General features: G+C 41.8%; 1 protein-coding gene across 4 annotated transcripts in view; it reads left to right on the plus strand.

Moving 5' to 3' along the window:
* The window catches only part of LOC146690495 (CD209 antigen-like protein A), a 46,259-nt gene extending 29,251 nt beyond the window's left edge, over positions 1-17,008 (plus strand). Inside the window, exons 1-6 of one of the 4 annotated variants that reach the window (XM_085435600.1) lie at positions 7,235-7,657; positions 7,757-7,858; positions 7,957-8,061; positions 8,646-8,788; positions 16,072-16,175; positions 16,544-17,008. In XM_085435600.1, coding sequence (XP_085291726.1) covers positions 7,597-7,657; positions 7,757-7,858; positions 7,957-8,061; positions 8,646-8,788; positions 16,072-16,175; positions 16,544-16,694 — 666 coding nt within the window. In that variant the 5' untranslated portion in view covers positions 7,235-7,596 and the 3' untranslated portion in view covers positions 16,695-17,008. Of the gene's footprint in view, positions 1-7,234; positions 7,859-7,956; positions 8,062-8,645; positions 8,789-16,071; positions 16,176-16,543 lie in introns of those variants that run through there. The other 3 variants (XM_085435601.1, XM_085435599.1, XM_085435602.1) reach the window with 3 other exon arrangements.
* The last annotated feature ends 6,413 nt before the right edge of the window (positions 17,009-23,421 follow it).

Consider the following 23,421-nt stretch of genomic DNA (forward strand, 5'->3'; position numbering starts at 1 on the left):
ACAGTTGTCTGCTGGAGGGCAGGCTGCACATGTGAATTTGTCGCTGCTTTTTTTTTTCCCTCCTTCTCCTTGTTGTTGTGTTTTTGGTTTTGGTAGGGTCACCTTTTAAAACTGTTTTTTTATGCCGGGTTTGTTTTTATTTCTACTGGGCTGGTGCAATATTAGTCGGGCAATGTGCAATCCCTGAGTGGGACTCTTACCTTAGGGGAATTAGGATCTTTAGAGGTGCTCTGTGTGGATTTGCAGTGAATAAGTTTTTATTAAGAGTGATTTTTAGTGCCACCGATTATTGCCTGAACTAGCACTTAGTGCATGCGATAAGTGTTCTGTTGGGCTCGTATTTATTTGGGGTGGATTTGTTTCTTTTAAAGCAACGAGCATCTGGGACCGCCAAGGGAGAGCAAGCCCTCAGGTGATAGTTGCATTGCTGGCAGGTTGCACCAATAACACTATCTTGTGGTCGTTAGTGACCTTTTTACCATTTTGATGTTTTAGGCCTTTTGCAAACCCTTTGTGTTCTTTTAAAATAATAAATTTTAACATATCTGACTGATATTGACCCTCTTGTCCTGTTTATTCTGGGCTCGTTCCTGTGAGAGCTTTGGGCCTGAAAGTTTGCACAAGTAGTATAGAGGCCCTTAGCGGTTACTCGGTGGCTTTCGCTCGCTACATTAATTGGCGTTGTCGACAGGATCCAGGTCATATCAGTTACGGTGTTTGGTTTTTATTTTAGTGTGGCCCTGTTTATTTTAGTAAGAGTGTTAGAGGAGAGGAGGAAAAACAGTGACATCTTCTACGGAGCGGAAGCCAACGGTTGGGCTGCTGCGGGGATAATAAACCTCCTTCGCCGACCCTATGGACGACGTACAGGCCCTCTTGGAGCAGCTGCAACAGCTAAAAGCAGCAAATGAACAGTTGAGAGACCAATTACAGGAACGTTCTCCTGTGACTGGTCTAGTGCCAGATCCAGTGCCAGGTCCATCTACTGTGCCATCAAATATGAACCCAATAAATGAAGCTACAAATGTGTGTTACGTTTATGCACCTCGGGAGCGTAAATGCCCAAGGTTTACTGGTAAATTGTCAGTGGACTTGTTAACTGTTGACCAGTGGGTTGAAGAAGTACGTAGATGCCTGGAGATTCGTCCTATGTCAAGAGCAGCACAAGTGATGTTTGTGATGGACCATCTTGATGGCAGTGCTAAATCTGAGGTCTGTTTTCATTCGAGTATCAGCAGAGACACTCCTGACAAGATCTTTGATATTTTGGTCGAGCACTATAGCTGCACTCAGTCATATGTAGCTGCCCAGCTACAGTTCTTCCAGCGCACCCAGCGAGAAGGGGAATCTCTGCGAGATTACTCTCATGCCCTTAAATCTTTAATGGACACTGTAATCTGTAAGACACTAGGTGGTATTCCAAATTCTGATATATTGCTAAGGGACCAGTTTACTGAACATGTCCATGATGATATGCTGCGCAGAGAGCTGAAACAGCGGGTCCTTCAAACACCAGACATGTCCTTTCTTGCCCTACGCAGTATCGCCCTTAAGTGGGCTGATGTAGGTAGGCAGGGAGGGAAAACTAGGTCCCGAGCCTATTCTTGTGATACGAACTGTCAGGTAGTAGAGGGAGTTAATGCAGAGATGCATGCAGTCACCCTTGGGCCTAATGATGACATTCTACAGATAAAAGAGTGCCTTCGTAAACAACAGGTTCAATTGGATACGCTCATGAAGCAAATGTCTGTCCAATTTTCACAGCCGTCTCAGACTGAACTACCCCTGACCCCTCCCACAACTAGGCCTTTTCGTTTCCAGGCAGATGGAAAGCCAATTTGCCATCGGTGTGGTAGGGCTGGTCATATTGCCAGGTTCTGTAGGGTAAAACATCCAGCTATAAAGAATAGTGGTGGGTCTCATGCTGATGCACATGTACAAAGTCAGGTTGTGGAACAAGGCCCTGAGTCTCAGCCATCGGGAAACTAGGTCCCTCTGGTGCAGAGAGCCAGGCATCAGGAACAGGGTTTATAGGCTCAGCTGAAGTTGTTATGGAAGATCCCTCTCGACTAATTGGGAATTGTCCAGTGGTGGAAATAGAAATGGGGGGTGTTATAGTTCCCTGTCTTTTGGATACTGGGTCCATGGTCACCACTATTCGAGAGAGTTTCTTTGAGAAGCACTTCAGGTCGCAGGGGGTGGGGCACTTAAAGAAATGCCAATGGTTACGCCTCAGGGCAGCTAATGGGTTGAAAATCCCCTATATAGGCTACATGGAGCTTGATGTGACTGTTTTTGGTGGCACCCTGACAAAAATGGGCGTGTTGGTGGTGGAGGACCCTCTAGATGGGAGCGTTCAGCAGCCACAGAGTGTGCCTGGCCTCTTGGGGATGAATATCATTAGCCGTTGTTACCACCTACTCTTTGAGCAGTTTGGCCCTCGTCTGTTTGAATCTCCTGCCCTTGAAAATGCCAGTAAGACGTGGAGAGAGACACTTCACAAGTGTCAGCGCATTGAGGCTTTGAATACATCCGGGTATTTAGGTAAAGCAAAAGTCCACGGTCGAGCTGTTTGTGTCCCTGCTGGTTCGTTGAAATGGATACGTACTAGCTGCCCCTCTGCTGCTAACATTAACCTTCCATCAGTGCTCCTGGAGCCCATAGCGACAGGTAATCACCTGCCAGGGGGCATCTTGGTTTCTCCGGCCCTCCTTTCTGTTGAACAGGGTGTTGTTGACATTCCGGTGGTTAATGTGGGAATTGAGGATGTTTGGTTACCGCCCTGTACACAACTAGGTGAATTGCATCTGGTTGACCCTCCATCATCTGGGGACTCTGTCATTACTGCAGAGTCTGATGATCCCACGTTGCAGATAACGATGCACGAAGTGACTGTACAGGCGCATCCGCACCTTGATTTTTCCGAGCTCTCATGGCCTAACTTGTCCAATGAACAGTCACAACAAGGAGTGTCACTTTTGCAGAAGTATTGTTCAGTTTTCAGCTATGGGGAGGGAGATTTAGGATGTACCACATTGGTGGAACATGAGATCCCTTTAATGGATGATGCCCCAGTGCGACAGCGGTATCGCAGGCTCCCACCCTCTCAGTATGAACAAGTGAAAACCCATATTAAAGATTTGTTGGATCGGGGGGTAGTGCGTCTAAGCAGTAGCCCTTATTCTTCCCCAATTGTGGTGGTTTTCAAGAAAAATGGAGAGATTAGGCTGTGTGTTGATTACCGTTTGCTTAATGCCAAGACACGGAAAGATGCTTATCCATTACCCCGTATTGAGGAGTCATTAGATGCCCTGACGGGAGCACAGTGGTTCTCTACATTGGACCTTGCAAGTGGGTATAATCAAGTACCAGTGGCCGAGAAGGACAAAGCCAAGACTGCTTTCTGTACCCCTTTTGGTCTGTTCGAATTCAATCGAATGCCATTTGGGCTTTGTAATGCCTCTAGCACCTTTCAGAGGCTAATGGAGCGGATTTTTGGGGATCAAAGTTTCCAGTCCCTTTTATTGTACCTGGATGATATTGTTGTGTTTTCATCCTCCTTTGAGCAGCATCTGGAGCGTCTTGACTTGGTCTTAACGCGGCTCAAAGAACACAATCTAAAGTTGAAGCTGGAGAAGTGTCACTTTTTCCAGCCAGAGGTTCAATACCTCGGGCATGTGATATCGGCTTCTGGGGTGGCGACCGACCCTTCTAAGATTAGTGCAGTGGCTGAGTGGGCACGACCGACTACTTGTACAGAGCTACAGTCATTTTTGGGATTTGCCTCATATTATCGGCGTTTTGTTGAAGGTTTTGCCAAGTATGCTGCCCCGCTCCACCGGCTGGTGGGCGAGCTGGGAGGTACCAAGAAGAAACGTAGAAGTGGTGCCAGTGGGGCAATGTGTCACCTTTGGAGTGAGGAATGTGAGAATGCATTCCAAACACTAAAAAGGCTGCTGGTTAGTGCCCCAGTATTGGCATATGCAGATTTTGCTAAACCTTTTGTCCTTGAGATAGATGCTAGTCAGGCAGGGTTAGGGGCAGTTTTATCTCAGGAGCAAGAAGGAAAGAGGCGGCCAGTTGCTTTTGCTAGCCGGGGCCTGCGACCTAGTGAAAGGAATATGTCCAATTATAGCTCTAGAAAGTTGGAATTCTTGGCACTAAAATGGGCTGTCACTCAAAAATTCCGTGAATATTTGTTGGGAAATAAGTTTGTCGTGGTCACAGATAACAATCCCCTTAGCTATTTGCAAACTGCTAAATTGGGAGCCGTAGAGCAGCGATGGGCCTCAGAACTAGCTGTGTTCAACTTTGAGATTAAATATAGGCCAGGTCCCAGCAATCGCAACGCTGATGCATTGTCACGGCAACTGCATCCACAGAGTCCATCTGGCCTGCTTCCAGGGTTGAAGGTTCCACAGGAAGTGCAAGATCAGACAGATGTAGGTCAACTGGGAAATGCTGTTGCCGCTACGTGTAGAGCCATAGGTGCATTTCCATCCCGACCTAAAGCTGATCTAATATCCCTTCAAGCTGCTGACCCGGTAATTGGCCCTTTTTCACAGTATTGGGGAAGAGGGAGGCTGCCTACCAAGCAGGAAATGGGTAATGTAAGTAAGGGAGTGAAAAAGTTGGTGCAACAGTGGCCCAGAATCAAGTTGAAGGAAGGTGTCTTGTATCGTCAAGTTCAGACACCTGGTAATGGCCAAGTTTTGTTTCAACTGTTGCTACCCCAGTGCTTGCAAACAGAGGTCCTGAGAAGTTTACATGATGATCATGGGCATCAAGGCATTGGACGCACTACCAGCCTGGTGAGAGAAAGGTGTTTTTGGCCCTTTATGGCACGTGACATTGAGAAATATTGTCAGGAGTGCGATCGTTGTGTCTTGGCAAAGGCTGTAAAACCAAAAGTTCGCACATTCAGGGGGGGTTTGGTGGCTTCTAAACCCCTGGAAGTCATTGCCATTGATTTCAGTGTTTTGGACAAGTCTAGTGATGGGCGTGAGAATGTACTTGTGGTCACTGACGTGTTTTCAAAGTTCTCTCAAGCATACCCTACAGTAGATCAACGGGCAAGTACAGTGGCACGGGTATTAACTGAAAAATGGTTTTATATCTATGGGGTCCCTAAGCGTATCCATAGTGATCAGGGAAAGAGCTTTGAGGGAGACTTGCTGAAACGTCTGTGTCACCTGTACGGCATAGACAAAAGCAGGACCACACCATATCATCCTGAGGGCAATGGACAATGCGAGAGATTTAACAGAACACTCCATGATCTGTTGCGTACGCTCCCTCCTGATAAGAAAAGAAAGTGGCCGCAATACTTGCCACAGGTATTGTATGCTTACAATACCACAGAACATCAGTCCACCGGTTTTTCACCTTATGAGCTTATGTTTGGTCAGAAGCCCCAGTTGCCCGTTGACTTCTTACTGGGGGCTTCCCAGTCGGAACCAATGTCTAGATCTGCGCAGGAGTGGGTAGAGGAGCATAAACAACGTCTAAGTTCAGTTTATGTGCATGCGAAAGAACAACTCCAACAAGCTGCAGAGAGGAGAAATAAACATTTTCAGCCCACAGTTACTTCCCTTCTCTCCCCAGGTACTCTGGTTTATCGGAAAAGTCATCCTTTAGGCCGCCATAAGATCCACGATGCCTGGGATCCTATGGTGTATGTTGTTGTGCAGAGTATGGACAAAGAAGGCAGGGTTTACAAAATACGCCCTAGAGATCGTTCAGGTCCAGACAAGAACTTAAATCGGGCCGAGTTGAGAGTAATACCCTCAGGTATTGTAGCACCTGCTCCAGACGAATATCCTCTCTCTGACCCAGGGCTGGTAGTTGAGTCACCCCGGCAGTCAACATCAGATACACCAGATGATGACAGTGAGGCTGGTGGAGTTGTACTCGCCCTTGTTCCAAACCCACCCAAAGATCAGGCACCCTCGGTATGTGTTCCCGAGCTTGTTAGTGAAACTAGTAGCATAGGCTCGAGCAACTTGAACCCTGTATCCATAGTTCCAGAACAGCCAGAGGAAAGTGGGATTGATAATAGGGAGAATGTTTTAGAGCAGGACTCGGGAAGAGTTCAGGGGCGGCCTAAAAGAAGTACAGCAGGAAAGCATTCTAACCCCTTTAATCTCCCACGGTCAGTAAATCAGACTACTGCTGTTCTCACTAGCGATTCACAGAGCTCTCTTGTCCATAATGATTTGCCCCAAAATTTATTTAGGCCCTGGCAGTAAGTGGTCACCGGGACGGTGACCTTTTAAAACGGGGGCAATTGTAATGGGGAAGTCTTTAGGACCCAGGGGACCCAATGGAGGGTATAAAAGAGGAAGTAGCAGCAGGTGCTCTTCATTTCCACTGACGAGCGGCTGTGAACAATGGTTGTGTGAGTAGGTGAAGAGCCTGAGAAGTTTTAATTGTCTGCTACACAAACAGTTGTTGTAAACCTCTACAGCAGAGGTTCGAGTAGTGATTTTCACAAGATAAGCCAAGATAAGCCAAGATAAGCCAGGTGTGCAGCAAACACAGTTGTCTGCTGGAGGGCAGGCTGCACATGTGAATTTGTCGCTGTTTTTTTTTTCCCTCCTTCTCCTTGTTGTTGTGTTTTTGGTTTTGGTAGGGTCACCTTTTAAAACTGTTTTTTATGCCGGGTTTGTTTTTATTTCTACTGGGCTGGTGCAATATTAGTCGGGCAATGTGCAATCCCTGAGTGGGACTCTTACCTTAGGGGAATTAGGATCTTTAGAGGTGCTCTGTGTGGATTTGCAGTGAATAAGTTTTTATTAAGAGTGATTTTTAGTGCCACCGATTATTGCCTGAACTAGCACTTAGTGCATGCGATAAGTGTTCTGTTGGGCTCGTATTTATTTGGGGTGGATTTGTTTCTTTTAAAGCAACGAGCATCTGGGACCGCCAAGGGAGAGCAAGCCCTCAGGTGATAGTTGCATTGCTGGCAGGTTGCACCAATAACACTATCTTGTGGTCGTTAGTGACCTTTTTACCATTTTGATGTTTTAGGCCTTTTGCAAACCCTTTGTGTTCTTTTAAAATAATAAATTTTAACATATCTGACTGATATTGACCCTCTTGTCCTGTTTATTCTGGGCTCGTTCCTGTGAGAGCTTTGGGCCTGAAAGTTTGCACAAGTAGTATAGAGGCCCTTAGCGGTTACTCGGTGGCTTTCGCTCGCTACACATGTACAACAAAATTGTGGGTGCGCCACACCAGCTGGGCTGGAATAAAGTATAAATAGTAAGACAACAGGAATAAATAACAAACATATACAATCAAGAGGGATATAGTATACAAAAAAAAAAAATAGAAAAGGCACACATTGCAGAACAGGTTGGGGTACGCAGGGGCCCCTAGTGAGAACAGGAAGGCTACACGGAAGGTAACTAACAGTGCCCAAAAAATAATTGGCCATCACAAGTTTCAGTGGTAGCATAGCTGCAAAACCACATATTCAATAGGTTACTTCCTCTGATACTAAAAAAAAAGTATAACTGAAACCTTTGAGGCTTTTTACATTTTACATGTTCTGCACTGCAGAGCTCTCATAAATGATCAACATCCTTTCATGCAATGGAGGAAATTTATGTCAATCTGAAACATGACAACCCAACACATGCAACAAATCGCACAGGTAAGAAAGAAGTGGCAGAAACTGGAAAAAGCAGAGGTGTTTTAACTGTTGCACATTTTATTAGGTTCTCTATTTTGTTTATTTTTCCTTTCTTTTCAGGTCAAAGGAGCTCTAAGAGCAGTTTGTATTTGGTTATTATTCTGTCTCTAAGCCTGCTGAGTGTTTTCCTGTTGGCTGGACTTATTACTCTTGGTTTCCTCTGTGAGTTGTGTTGGTCATTGATATCAGTTCTAATGATCACAAGCTTCTCTTTTTCTTAATGAGTGAGGAGAGAGACCTAAATGCAAATGTTTCTGCAGTGAGTCACAGGCTTTCTTCCATGACTGATGAGAGAGACCTGCTTCAAGCCAATCTCACTGAAAAGACTAAAGAATTGGAGGGACTGCATTTTTTGTTCAACCAAAGTGAGTCATTGTATGAGTTGTTGTGTGTTTTTAAAAAAACTTACAAACACACATAAACCTTGTTTGTTTGTTTTTTTTTTAAAAAGAAAGAAAACAAGAAAAAAGAATCCACAACAAGTAGATCTAGTCTTATATTTTGTTTTGCTTCCCCATTATTTAGATTTAGTTCAGGTGTATTTTCGGTGTTGCTTTTCATATTTTGGCTGCAGTAACATATTGATCTCCCACTTTGCTTTAGACAAGAAGAAAAATTATTTCCGATCAAATATACATAAACGTGTCACTTTAAAGACATTAGTTTGCCTTTATTAGACAGCCTTTTGGTGTGCTTCAGCACTTAAACAGCACTACAAAGAGGCAGGAGAATATGCATCCAAGTATGCAGGCATTATATTTGTGGGAAGTCTCATTTGGCTAATGAAAAAGCACATCAGTGTATCTGGTCCAGCTTTCATCAACAAAGTGATCACACAAACAAACAAAGTACAGTGTGTTAAACAGAGATCAAATAAGCATTGTTATAAAGTTCCTAAAAGATAATTCACTAACTTGCTGAAAAATTACTTGTTGGTAATTTCTTCCAGATAAAAAATGTCCTGCGGGATGGACCAGGTTCAACCATAGCTGCTATCTCCTGTCTGAAAGCTCTGGTTCCTGGGATGCAGCCGTAAAGGACTGCAGAGACAGAGGAACATATCTGGTGGTTATTGACTTCCCTGAAGAACAGGTACAGTTTTTATGTATGTGTGAGTTATTGTTTTGTAAATGAATATTGAAGTTAATATTCCTATTATTTTATGTAGATAGCTTTGCCCAGTATTCAATAGAAATTAAGCATTTCTATCAACCTTTCAGTCTTCAACTTAGCACATATCTACACAGGAAACCCTGACACAACTATAATTGTATCTTAGTGTAAAAAAAAATACTTACACTATCATGACACTTACATATAGGTCCTTGGGGGTGGGCACTAGGGCTGGGCCATATCATACCGTTCACGGTAATACCGGTATAATTTTGGGCAACGATAAGAAAATGAAATGGTGCTGGTGCCCACCTCTCAATTTTACCACTGGTGCTAGTGCCCAACTCTCAATTTTACATGTAGACATTGAGGGTTCTCTGTGTCTGGTTGCTTGGGTGTTTACTGGTTCACTCCCGGTGGCTGATTGGCAGGTCCTGGCTCCCCTGGCTTTGTCGGGCCTGTGCTGGGTGTGGGGTCTGTTCTGCCATAGCTGGCTCTAGTAAGCTGTTTGTAACACTATCTTCATCCATCAGCGCGAACTATCGCATGTCCGCCATGACCTGCCCGAAACCGGAAGTGACGTCATTTGCGGAAATGTAGTTTTTTACCATCAGGGCCTTATGAGCCTATACACATATTATTAAAATTTGGGTTATAATGGGTGTAGCGGACCCCCGAATGAAGGATGACACTTTACTGATGACGTTTTGAAGGTTTAATGGCAGTAAACCATCAATCTCACCATAAGAGCTGGGGATGTATACATAGAAACAGCGTGTAAGCAAAATAATCCACACTCTTACAATCGTAAACCTTATAACATGAAGTTCGTTTCAACGTAACATTTAACAAATGTAGCGACTGTCACAAAAACATCTAAACGTGTCCTCATTTATATCATAACCATACCTTGTGCCTCTATCAAGGGGGCTGCTAATGACAAAAGAAATCTCCATAGGCTCCGTTAAGCCATCACATTTCAAAACTCCCGCGACTGCCGCTGAAAACTGCGCCAAAAACAGTTTTACAGGAAATCGTCCCACCAAAGTAAAAGCTTCTACACACGAACAGGAAGTTGGTAGTAGAAAACAGCAATGAGTGCCAAAATAGGGTGCAAGGAAACACATTCAGGGTTATTTACACTCCCACCAAAATTACGAATAATTGGTTTACATAAGAACCAAAATGAATAATTTTCCCAAACAAAATAACCCATGTAGGAGTTACCTTAGGAACTTTCTAACAACAATACAAGTTTTTGTACTGGACACTCAACAACTGATAGTTTAGTAGAGCGTTGACCTTTATTATTGAGTCTCTTTTCTCCAAGTGAGATCTTTACCCTTCGCACAAGTCCATCTTTTCCACTGACAGTCTCTACAACTCTTGCAAGTCTCCATTCCCCTCTGGGTGCCAGTTCATCCATTTCCAACACAACATCACCTACTTTTAGATTCCTCTTTGGTGAGTGCTACTTTTGCCTTGAAATGATGTTGTGAATGTATTCTCGTCTCCAGCGGCTCCAGAACTGCTCTGCAAGGAACTTGCTGTACAGGTCCTTATTTGAAAAGGCACCAGGTGGGGGCAACGGTGCATTGGATTTCATGTGCAGCAGATGATTGGGCGTGAGCGGTTCTAGGCTGTTGGGGCTGTTCAAGTTATCTATAGTCAGGGGTCTGCTATTGACTATAGCCATGGCTTCGTAGAATAACGTCCGTAATGAAGCATCATTGAGTCTGTCATGAGCCAGTGACAGAGTGGTATTCAGCACACTTCTGACAGTCTTTATCTGACGTTCCCACACTCCCCCTGCATGACTAGCATGGGGTGCATTCATCACAAAGTCACATTGTTTTTCAGTCAAGTATGTATTTAGTCTCTGAGTGTCTAGCTCATTTAAAGCTGCTTTAAACTCATTCTGAGCACCAACAAAGTTCGTTCCCTGGTCACATTGGATGTGTCGAACTGCACCTCTGATTGAAATGAAACATTTTAATGCATTAATAAATGCATCAGTAGACAAGTCCTCTAAGAACTCAATGTGAATGGCACGAGAACAAAAGCAAGTAAGTAGGAGTCCGTACTGTTTGTGTTGTTTTCTTCCCTCTGTTGTCACAAATGGACCAAAACAGTCCATGCCGCAGTGTGTGAAGGGAGGAGAGGGCTCTAAGCGATGTGGAGGTAGGTCACTCATCCTCTGACCCTCTGGAGCTTTGCGGAGTCTGCGGCAGATCACACATTGTCGGATGAATGAGGCAACTGTTTTACTCATTCCAGGAATCCAGTAGCCACTGGATCTGATTTCATTTATGGTGAATCCCTTTCCTTGGTGTTTTACTTTGTCATGACAGTGAGATATTATGAGTTTGGCTGCACAATGTTCTTTTGGGATCACGATCGGGTGTTTGAAGGTGTCACTCGTTGCATGCTGGAGTCTCCCTCCCAACTTGAGGAGACCATCTGTATCCATGAAAATGTCCAGTTTAAACAGTTTGTTATGATGTGGGAGCTGTTCTCCTTTCTTCAGCTGTTTTATTTCCTGTTCATACGCTTGACTTTGTACATGTCGAATGGTCACAAGTTCAGCATTTTTCTGCTCACTCACTGTAGCTGATGCATTTGACTTGATGTGTCTAGCCCTTCTTATGAGACGTGCTACAGCCTTAATTGCTTTGGACCAGGAGGAGAACTTACTTAGACATTCAGCAAGACTTACAGTGTCTGTGACTTTAGTTAACATTGTCTGTACTTTTCTGACTTCTGGATCTCCTATGGTCAGATCCAGCTCGACAGGTTGTGCTGTGGGCAGTTCATTTTTGTAGTTCTCATTCTTGTTCAACCTTCTCCTTAAGTGTTCCAGTCTGATCTCTGCAAGCCTTTTGTTGTCTGGTAAGTTTGGCCTTTGCTTGAATGGAAGAGGCATGTCACAGTGTCCTTGTTCGTTTTTCTTTATCCCTTCCTTAAGTTTTTCCAGAAAAACGAGATCCTCTTGTGAGACCGTTTTGTCACGTGCCTTTGTGTCCTTGAAATCCGATTGAAGAACATTGATCATGTCCATTGGTGTTACAACAGGCATTTCCTTTACCATGACCCTACGGCGCAGACTTGTTTCAGTTTCATTTGACTCTGATGAGCCACCAACAATGCTCCACCCTAGGTCTGTCTGTATGGCAAATGGCTCATTGTCTTTTCCGAGTAGAACCTGTTTTGGAGCTAGAGTTCTGGGACAGTTAAATCCAATGAGTAGTCCAACATCACAACTCAGGAGAGGGGGTATCTGATCAGCGATCTCTGACAGATGGGGGCATTGCCTTGCAGTTTCATTTGTGGGTATGTTGTCATAGTTAAATGGGATGTAGTCCTTTGTGTAGGAGGGTGGAAGGTCAATGTGAACATCTGAATTATAACCTCTCACACGTAACCCTGCTACTCTCTGACTTTTGACTGTCATGTGAACTCCCAGCATCGTGGTTAGTTTTAGCTTAACTGGATGGGATGCTGCTTGTAACTGGTTAGTTATCTCCTCACTGACAAATGTGTTGTCACTTTGTGTGTCTAATAAAGCGTACACAAGCTGCTCTTTAGATGGACTCTGAGTAGTGGAAACCCACACAGGAACAATCATGGAGGTACTACCTGATTGACCCACCTTAGTAACATTCAGAGCTGTGGCTGCCATGGTGTCATTTTCTGTGGTTGAAGCGACGTTTGTAGAGCTCTGAGGCCTTTCATTTGCCATGTGACTCTCATTGTGCAAACAGGTGGGGTGTCGTCCTTTGCAAGTGTCACATTTGTGGCGATGACGACAGTCTCTGGCATTGTGGCCCACCTTTAAGCACCCGTAGCACAGTTTATTTTCCTTCACAAATGTCCGTTTGTGGTATAGTGACTTCTCTGAGAAGCTTGGGCACTTTGACAACTGATGACTTTCATCTTTGCAGAACATGCAGGCCACCTTTAACCTTGTGTCATTTGACTTAGTTTTTTCTCCTTGTACTGTGGCTTGTGTAGTGAAGACTTGAGTCACAGATCTGTTTGGTTTGGTCTCCCTTATGTACCTTTTCTCCAAGGATGAGCTGCATGAATAGAGTGCATATGAAGAAGTCACAGGATTACATGCAATTTCTGCCTCGAGTGCTACAAACTCTGCAAAATCCTTGAAAGAGGGAAAATCTTTGCCTTTCATGAGAGCAACTGTGACTTGACGGTTCCAACGTGTGGCAAGCCATTCTGGAATCTTATGCAATAACTTTTGGTTTTCCTCACAGTCACTTAGTATCTCTAAGCCCTTTACATGTGGTGTTGCTTGCAGACAGGTTGTGAGAAAATCAGAAAAGGTCCGTAGATCTTCTGCATCTTTTGAGTGGATTTTAGGCCACTTTGACAGTTTGTCTCTGAATGCCTTTTGAACAACAAATGGCTGACCGTAGCGTTGGTCAAGTCTTTTCCATGCATCTTTGTATGCCTCTTCATCACTGCGGTAGAACATGCCCTCAAGACACTTAAGAGCAGGACCAGTGATATACCTTTTTAACAAATGCAGTTTTTCAGCTGGAGATATACCTTTGTGGCCCACCAGTGAGATGAAGGAAGCCTTCCATTCGATGTAGGTGATGGGATCTCCGCTGAACACGATGGGCACAGGCACTGGAATTCTGCTTACTGCTATGCTGCCTTGAATAGCTTTAGCCAGCTGCAATACATCTGTGGGAGGCGATGGAGTGACAATTTGTGATTGCAGTTGTTGTAGAGGATTATCGACAGGGATGGATGCATATTGTTCCACATGCGGGTGATATGAACCTGTAGAGAGCTCTGAGGCTGGTTGTTCAAAGCTTTGGTTGATAACAGACATCCCATTGCTCTGTAACATTAACTGACTGTCCATATCAACTTTAAACTCTTTGTCATAAATCTCTAATTTTGCACGTGCTGCTTGCCTTTCCTTTTCTGCTTGTAAACGCTCTAGTTCAGACCTTTGTGCATCCAATTCCCTCCTGTGTTTCTCTTCCATTTCTCTTATTTTTTGTTTTTGTTTTATTTCCTCTTGTGTGATTTTATACTGAGCTTCTTTTGCAGCTAATTCTGCAGCAGCATCGATTCTTTTGGCTGCAATGCTTGCTTCAGATTGGTAACTTGACTGTGATGCAGTACCAAATATGGACTTAGCATGTTCATAAGCTAAGAGCTGATGGAGGCGCTGCCTTTCTCTATCTGCATCATACTCATCTAGAGCTGCTAAACGCTCAGATATGATTTTCATAATGTCCTTTGTCACTGATTCACAAGAGTCCATTTTGCGCCTTATGACATGGGATGGTTCATTACGCTCTCTATATTCACTGTATGCTTTTGTCATATCATTTACTGTCCTTTCAATATCATCAGCCATTTCTGCTAACCGTGAATCTGATAAATCATTTTTCAGGTCTTCTCTGTATACTCTGACCTGGCCTTTCCAATGTTCATAAATGGTTAGCAGTTTCTTCTGTCTTTTATTCTGTTCATCCCTTTGATATAAGAGCATTTTCTCCGTGGGCACACTGGGCCGTTCTGATGGCCTTGGGAACGTTTCATTAGCTGTTTCATCAGCTTCGCATGTTAATTCCTTTCGTTGTTCCTTTTCGTTTAACTGACCTCCCTCTATATTTTCCATTTTGAGAGCAATTGCTTGTTACCGGACCGTTGCTGTAGCTTGCTGCTCCGTGCCGTGCCGTTACCGTTCCGATCGCAGGAAGCTCTCTCTCTCGTTGCTCCCGGAAGCAAGCTCTTACTGCTCCTGGAGGCAAGCTCTTACTGCTCCCGGAGGTAAGCTCTTACTGTAGCGAACCCCCCCGAATGAAGGATGACACTTTACTGATGACGTTTTGAAGGTTTAATGGCAGTAAACCATCAATCTCACCGTAAGAGCTGGGGATGTATACATAGAAACAGCGTGTAAGCAAAATAATCCACACTCTTACAATCGTAAACCTTATAACATGAAGTTCGTTTCAACGTAACATTTAACAAATGTAGCGACTGTCACAAAAACATCTAAACGTGTCCTCATTTATATCATAACCATACCTTGTGCCTCTATCAAGGGGGCTGCTAATGACAAAAGAAATCACCATAGGCTCCGTTAAGCCATCACATTTCAAAACTCCCGCGACTGCCGCTGAAAACTGCGCCAAAAACAGTTTTACAGGAAATCGTCCCATCAAAATAAAAGCTTCTACACACGAACAGGAAGTTGGTAGTAGAAAACAGCAATGAGTGCCAAAATAAGGTGCAAGGAAAGGCATTCAGGGTTATTTACAATGGTTGTATTGCTGTATAACAACTTGAAATGCTCCCAACAATGGCACTACAACATGTAAAAATATAATATAAGCTCTGGCCCACTTGGTTCTATGGTAGGTCTTAAAGGGTTAAACCCAGCATTTTGTGATTAATATTGGTGTCATCTTATGTTTCGGGTTAATTCTTGTTTTCTTAGTTCCTAGGATTTTGGTTTTTGTGTTTAGTGTTCTGTTATTCGTACCTGTGTCCTTCCCCGGTGTTCTGTTCGTATCTCTGAGTTTGTGTTTGTAAAACAGTCTATGAATTTCCTGTTTTACTTTGAAGGTAAAACAGGAAATCTCGTTATGCCCATTAGTTTTAGCTGTGTCCACCCTGCGTGTCATTTCCTCATTACCTGATGTGTATTTATAGTGTGTTTGCCTCTGCTCGACGTCGCTCCGTCTGTGTTATTCTGTGTATCTCTGCCCTACATTCTCCGTGCTGTTTTCCTGTATTTTGCATGATTTCAGGTTTGTTCACTAGTTTTAGTTTTTTAGTTTTATCCTCACTTCAGTTCATTATCGTTCACCGTAAATAAACTCACTCGCATCACCGCCGTTGTCTGCAACTTGGGTCCTCCTTCACTACATCACACGACTGCTGCCCCAGCCGTGACAATTACATTTTATTTATATAGCACCAAATCACAACAACAGTTGCCTCAAAGCGCTTTATATTGTACTACAATAATACAGATGAAACAGAGATAACCCCAACAGTTATAACTAATATTTTCTTAATATATGAGCTTTTAAGAAAATTGATATTTAGAGCTGAGGAAGAATGTTGCAAGAAACATGTAGCGAGAAAACTCAAAGTTTTAATTATTGCTGGTTTGGCATTTTTAAAAGAGATGCCTGATAAAATTGGAATAAACTACATAGGCTAAAATTGTGGTTCAAGACTAAAATAGCATGTTTTTTCTTCATGTTAAACAGAACTTCCTCTCTACAATCACCATAGAAGAAGCTTGGATTGGTTTGAATGACAAAGAACAGGAGGGAACATGGAAATGGGTAGATGGAACTCCACTAAGTTTGACGTAAGTCTTCACTTTGGTTAAGTTATTACTTTCAGTAAATTTAATCTATTTGATAACCTACACATCAATGCCTCATTGGTGAGTCAACATATTAGTGGGTTGAGCCAAACTACAAGGCCAAATGCTTAAAGCTAAATGATGACTTGTTTTGGCAACCTTAGTCAAAACAAGATATTATATCACACCTGATGTCCTGCTGGGTTTGTCTGCCTGTATACTTTGTAAAGACCTGTTTAACAAATGCTATGTCCTTAAAAGAAAATGGTTGTCATATGAAATTTTCCTATGAAACCCTCCATACCCACACCAAACATCTGAATTTAAACTTGATAAAAAATAAGCTGATGTTATTGTTACTGGTTTGGTAGGTACTGGGCAGAAGCTCAACCTGATGATAGTGGTGGAAAAGAAGACTGTGTACATGTCAGAAAAGATAAGAAGTCCTGGAATGATCTTTCCTGTTCAACTTCTCTGAAGTGGATATGTGAAAAAACACCAAACCACTGTACAGTTTCTTAAAGATCATCTATTCATAAATGTTTTTGTGTTTAAGCTTTGATTGTAAATCTATATTTTAATTTCGGTTAGTTGTATTCTGTAATGATGAGTTGTAGCTGTATGTATTTTGTTGTAGCTGATGTGCATTTTTCCTTTCAGTGGAGACTGTCAGAGGAATATCATTATACAAAACAAGCAGAGCTAAATATAGGTGGTTATGTTTTCTGTTTATTTTTGTATTTTTATTCCAGCTTTGCAGTTCTGAGTTTTGTATTTAGAAGAAATCCTGTTTTGATTTCATTGTTATGTCAATAAATTGTTTTATTTTGACACTATTATTGAGTCTTTAAAAAATTTATTTTACTTTATTCTTTCAGTTGTGTCACATTTGTTTCAAATATTGATTTTTATTAGGTAGTTTGAGAGGTAGCTTTATTTCCTGCAGTTTTTCTCTGTTCCTTTCTCCATTTGATTTCTGTGTTATTGAGTGTTTATATTCATGCCTGTGTTACTTCTCGTTTGCATGTTTCCTCTTTTCCATTTGCGTCCGGTATTAGTTTTACTTCTTGATTCTGTTTTCACCTGTTTTTGCGGCTGTTCTCATCTGTGTTACTTTCACCAGTGTCTTGTTTCCCTCCTGTTTGTCACTCCCCAGATCAGCCATCAGTGCATACATAGTTCTGGCAGTCTTGGTTGAATATTCCAAAAAGTTAACTCGTGCCTCCTTTTTAAAAAATTATTGTTCCTTGACATTAGTGGAAACTGTTATGTGGTCAAGGAAAGATGCAAAGGAGTATGTGTCACATATAGATATCTTATATCTGGCCCTTCCATTGATCTATCTACTATCTACTGTTTGTAGTTAAAATATGTGGTGGTATGTATAGTAGAGTGATGAAACCAAATTTAATTCAGGGGAGAGCTACAACAGTGAATGTCTACAGCTATCTGTAAAACATGGTGGAGGCTTTGTCATGAATTGGGGCTACATTTCAGCCAGTGGTGTTGAGGAATTTGTCAACACTGAGGGAAGTGTAAACATGGTAAAGTACCGTCAGATTTCTGTCCACCAGGTAATGCCATTTGGAAAGCATTTGACTGGCAACAAGTTGTTTTTTTGACAGTGACCCCAAACACACTGTTATTGTAGTAACAGCATGCCATATCAGTCACGATTAGCCTCAGAGCACAATACAGTGTGGGATCATCGTTACAGGCAATAGGAAAATCCTTCAAGTAATCTAAACTATTCCTGAAGACTACTTAAATAAATTACATTAAAGTTTAAGAGAGTTTAGGCTGCTTAAAGAGCAGTCATTGCCATACCAAATGTTACTTTTCAACATCATTATAATCAGTCAGATTCTAGTTTTGCTTTACATGGTGTATTACTATGCATGTTTGGACTTGTTTCAGTAAATTAACAGATTTTCCATTTTCCTTTCAAAATATAAAGAAATGTGAGGTCACCCAAGATTTTTGCACAATACTATATGTATGTGTTTATAGTTTAGAATACTTTGATAATGAATCATTTTTTAAAATTTCTGAAAATATTTTAGCATTATCTTGCATCACTTCCTGGAACCTTAATGTCATTTCACACACGCATTAGACCAACACAGCGCACTTCTTAAGTTGAAAGACAAAAAAAGAATCCGCAGCAAACCTTTGCTCTTGTAAGGTCTTTACTTTACAATATAAAGTGCCTTCAGGAGATTGTTACTGTGATTTGGCAGTGTATAATTAGAACTGAATTAATCTGATGTTTAGCTCTTACAAAGTTTGAAAAACCACTGGTATAACCAGTATAATAAAATTGATTTAATTAATGGATTTTCTTCCATTTTCTTTTGTTTGTGTGTAAGAATTACAATGAAAAACTGCCAAATGGCAACAGCAATAGACCGCCTGCTCCAAAATGCATGTCTCTCTATTGGAAACAATTAATTGTCATGAATCAAGAAGCAATATATAACTTTCATTTTTGGCATAATATTTAGATATTAAAAAATTTTACTGCAAAAATATTTTTCTGCAAAATATGCTAAAAATACCATAACATCACAACCTAGTAATTACTGCAAAATCGTGGTTTTTGTCTAAATAATCTATTTTGCTCATTTGTACCATCATACCTTAATTTTTACAAGATAGCACACATACTGTTTAATAATTTCAATTTCAAGGTAAACCATATCTGGTTTACCACTGCGCAAAGTGAGGAAGTAAAAGTTTATTTATATAGCACTTTTCACAGACAGATGTCACAAAGTGCATAACAAGAGAGGCAACAAAAAAACAATACAATCATAAATACATCATAAAATCCCTGGTCTAATTAAAAGCTTTTTGAAATAAAATTGTCTTTAGCTGCTTTTTGAAGGTCTCTACCGAGTCCAGGTGCTGTAGAAATAGAGGAAGTGCATTCCACAGTCTGGGTGCAACAGCTTGGAAAGATCGGTCCCCTCGAGTTCTAAAATGAGTGTGGGGGACAGCTAAAAGATTTTGATTTGATGACTTCAGGCTACGAGAAGGGGTATGTATACAAGTCAGATAAGCAATATAGGGAGTAGCCTGCCCCTGTAGTGCTCTAAAAGTTAAAACTAGAATTTTAAAATGGAACCTAAATCTGATTGGTAGCCAGTGTAGCGACTTTAAAATGGGACTTAAATATGAGCTCCTTTCTTTGAGCGAGTCAGTCTCGCTGCAGAGTTCAAAGTTCAGAGTTCGCTGCATCTCCAAAGCAGGTTAAAACAAATTCTGACATACAAGATGAAATACAGCCAGGTGACAGTGTTTCAAACGTAGGAAGCAAAAAGAGTAAAATCAGTTCTTCAAGCTCAAACTCCAGAGCCTCAAGTACAACATCAGCACGAATAATGGCTGAAGCTAAAGCAGCTGCACTGATTGTAAGGCAACTTGGAGGAACATGAAGCACAGTTAAGGAGACAGCGGGAGCAACTGGAGCTGGAAACAAATATAGCTGCCACGGTTGCAAAAATGAAAGTACTGGGAGGCTCAAAAGGATCCAGTATTAAAAGTAAACTATCAAAAATATCAGATGGTATGGAGTCATATTTTGAAAAGGGGCAAAAAGTAACTCAGGTGTTGAATACTCGTCCTGATAATCCTGTACATGAAAGGCAACATGTGCATATCTTTAGGAAGCATAATGTTGCAGACTCACAATCGCTCTTAACCACAGGCAGAGTTCCAACACAACCTCAGACTCTTTCTGAAGATCCCTTGACATATCAGTCAAACATTAGAAATTCACGTGAAAATAAACATGTACGTTCTCACATTTCTAGTCATGAAGAAGACTAACATCTTATCTGTCATAAGTAAGAAAAACGAACTCACTGCTTTATTAATCCAACAACATAGTCTTTCTTCATTACCTAAAAAGGAGATCCCAGTTCTTGATGGAGATCCACTTCAGTACCAGACTTTTATTAAATCGTTTGAACACAACATTGAAAGCAGAAATTAAAAACCCTGGAGATTGTCTTTATTATTTGGAACAACACACAAAAGGTCAACCAAGAGAACTTGTAAGGAGTTGCCTACACATGACTTCAGAAGCAGGATTCAGAAAGGCAAAGTCTTTATTACGGCAGCATTTTGGTAATGAACATAAACTTGCCACGACTTACATGAGCTAAGCACTTGCTTGGTCTTCAATAAAAGCAGAGGACACGAAAGCTCTTCAAGCTTACACAATATTCCTTAGAGGCTGTTGCAATGCTATGGAAGATCTGTTATATGCAGGAGCTTGACATGCCTGCCAACATGTTCGCTATAACAAAGAAACTTCCCTACAGGCAGAGAGATAAGTGGGGAACTGCAGTCAGTGATTTCCATGAGAAGTGTAATTGACAAGCTACATTTAAGGATCTTGTGGAGTTTTTAGAAAAACAAGTGAAGATCGCATCTGACCCAGTGTTTGGGGACATCAAGGATATCTGCACGACAAACAGAGACACAAGAAAACTTAAGTCTCAAACTCACACAAGATTCAAAGAAAGTTCTTTTGCTACCTCTGTGATGGCATCTGAAAAAGAAAATAACAAAGTTAAGGAAAAGGAAAGAACAACACAAATGAGGAGTTGCTTGTTTTGCAAAGGTTGAACATACCTTAGAAAATTGTCAGGAGCTGGAAAGAAAAATGCAAAAGGACAAAATCACTTTTCTAAAAGAGAATGGAGTCTGATTTGGATGTCTTTGTAAAGGACACATTAGTAGAGACTGCAAGAAGAGCCTCAGGTGCAAGACGTGTGGTTTAAAGCATCCTCAAATGTTACACATCTATCAAAAGACAATGAGTAAAGAACAAGAATCAAAGGAACAAACTCAAGATCGTGCCATAGTCTCTATTCAGACCAGTGCTCTTACTGGGGCCGGTAAAGATGAATTCAAACTTTCAATCGTGCCTGTGAAAGTTAAGGCCAAGAAAGGAAATGTAACATTGTACACCTATGCATTTCTTGACCCAGGCAGCACTGCATCATTTTGCACAGTGAAGCTGATGAATAAGCTGAAAATTCATGGAAGAAGATCCAACATTCTGCTGAGAACTATGGGACAAAATAAAGTTGTTGAAATGGATATTATTGCAGATTTAGAAGTCGCTGGACTAGACCGGAATGAGTTTTGTGATCTTCCCATTCTTTATACTCAGTTCACTATGCCTGTGCATAAAGGAAACATTCCTCACCAGAACGATATAATCCGGTGGCCATATTTGAAGTCTGTACATCTGCCAGAAATTGACTCTGATTTGCTAATTGGCTCGAATGTGCCAAAGGCTCTGGAACCACTGGATGTCATTAGAAGTGTTGGAGATGGACTGTATGCTGTTAAAACTGTCCTTGGCTGGATAGTAATCAGACCTTTGGGTGAGACTCAAACTGAACCTCACAATCAGCCACAGATAAGTGTCAATAGAGTTTCAGTGGTGAAACTTGATGAGCTGTGGAATCAGCAGTTTAAAACTGATTTTCCAGAGTGTGCCAGAGATGAGAAGGAAACTTCTAAGGAAGACCAACTGTTTTTGGATAAAGTTTCCAATACTGCTAAGCTACATAATGGTCATTATTATATTGGACTCCCATTGAAACACTTAAAGGTCTGCATGCCAGATAATAAACGTATTGCTGAACAACGCCTTCAGAATCTGAAGAAAAGACTTATGAAGAACTCTTCTTTTCTGCAGGACTATAACAGCTTTATGGCAGATATGATCTCTGAAGGTTATGCAGAAAAGGTACCAGAGGACAACTTAGAACGGACGGATGGCAGGAAATGGTATTTGCCACTCCATGGTGTTCTGCATCTGCAAAAGAAAACCCTTAGAGTGGTGTTTGACTGTGGAGTCAAGTATCAAGGAGTGACGCTAAATAGCAAGCTCTTACAAGGTCCAGACTTGACCAGCACGTTAACTGGAGTTCTGACAAGATTTCGTAAAGAACCTGTTGTCATTGCAGCAGACATTAAAGCCATGTTTCATCAGGTTAAAATACCAGAGGAGGATCGAGATATGTTGAGATTCCTTTAGTGGCCCAACAGAGATTACACTCAAGCCATGGTTGAATATAGGATGACAGTACATGTGTTTGGAGCAACATCATCTCCCAGTTGTGCAAATTTTGCACTAAGGAAATGTGCTGAAGATCATAAACAACAGTTTAGCCTTCAAGCCGTGGATACAATCTTGAACAACTTTTACGTCAACGATTGTCTCGTCTCAGCAGCCACAGAAGAGGATGAGATAGATCTCTATCATGAACTCTGTGCCATATGCTTGAAAGGAGGCTTTCCACTGAACAAGTGGATAAGTAGCAGTCGTAATGTGTTGGCTGTAATACCTGAAAGTAACAGAGCAAACAAAATAAAGGATCTAGACTTGATCAGTGATGAGCTTCCAGTGGAAAGAGTTTTGGGCGTTCAATGGTGTGTTGAATCTGACGTTTTCAAGTTCAGAATCACTCTAAGAGATCGACCTTTGACAAGACGTGGCATTCTTTCTGTAGTCAGCTCTGTTTATGACCCCCTAGGAATGTTGGCACCAGTAATCTTAAATGCTAAAAAGATTCTGCAAAATCTGTGTTGTAAAAAGATTGGATGGGATGATGCATTACCTGATGCAGTTATACAGGAATGGACTATTTGGATGCAAGAGTTCTACAAGCTGGAGGAGTTTAAGGTTGATCGTTGTTTTAAAACCAACATTTTGGAACTGTGAAAACTGCTCAATTACATCATTTCGCAGATGCAGCTGAGGACAGCTATGGAACATTGACTTATTTGTTACTAAAGAACGAACGAGACCAGGCACACTGTGCATTCATTATGGGAAAGGCACGTGTTGCTCCTTTAAAACCAGTTACAATCCCTCGAATGGAGTTAACTGCTGCCACCTTAGCAAGCAGAATGGATGTAATGTGGAAGAAGGAGCTGCAGATGGAACTGAAGGACTCAGTATTTTTGACTGATAGCACCTCTGTACTAAAATATATCAATAATAAAACAACAAGGTTCCGCACTTTCGTCGCCAACAGAGTTTCTGAGATTGTCAAAGTTTCAAATGCTCAACAATGGAGATATGTGGACACAGATAACAATCCAGCAGATTTGGCTTCTCAAAGTTTAACAGTACAATCCTTTTTGAAAAATAAACAAACTTGGCTCTCTGGACCTCCATTTCTTCTACTACCACAAGAGGAGTGGCCTCAGAATCCTGATG

Source organism: Copadichromis virginalis, linkage group LG16 (assembly GCF_057382275.1).
Source record: "Copadichromis virginalis isolate Kocher_CV1m ecotype Utaka linkage group LG16, C_Virginalis_male_GT1.1, whole genome shotgun sequence".
Lineage (NCBI taxonomy): Eukaryota > Metazoa > Chordata > Actinopteri > Cichliformes > Cichlidae > Copadichromis > Copadichromis virginalis.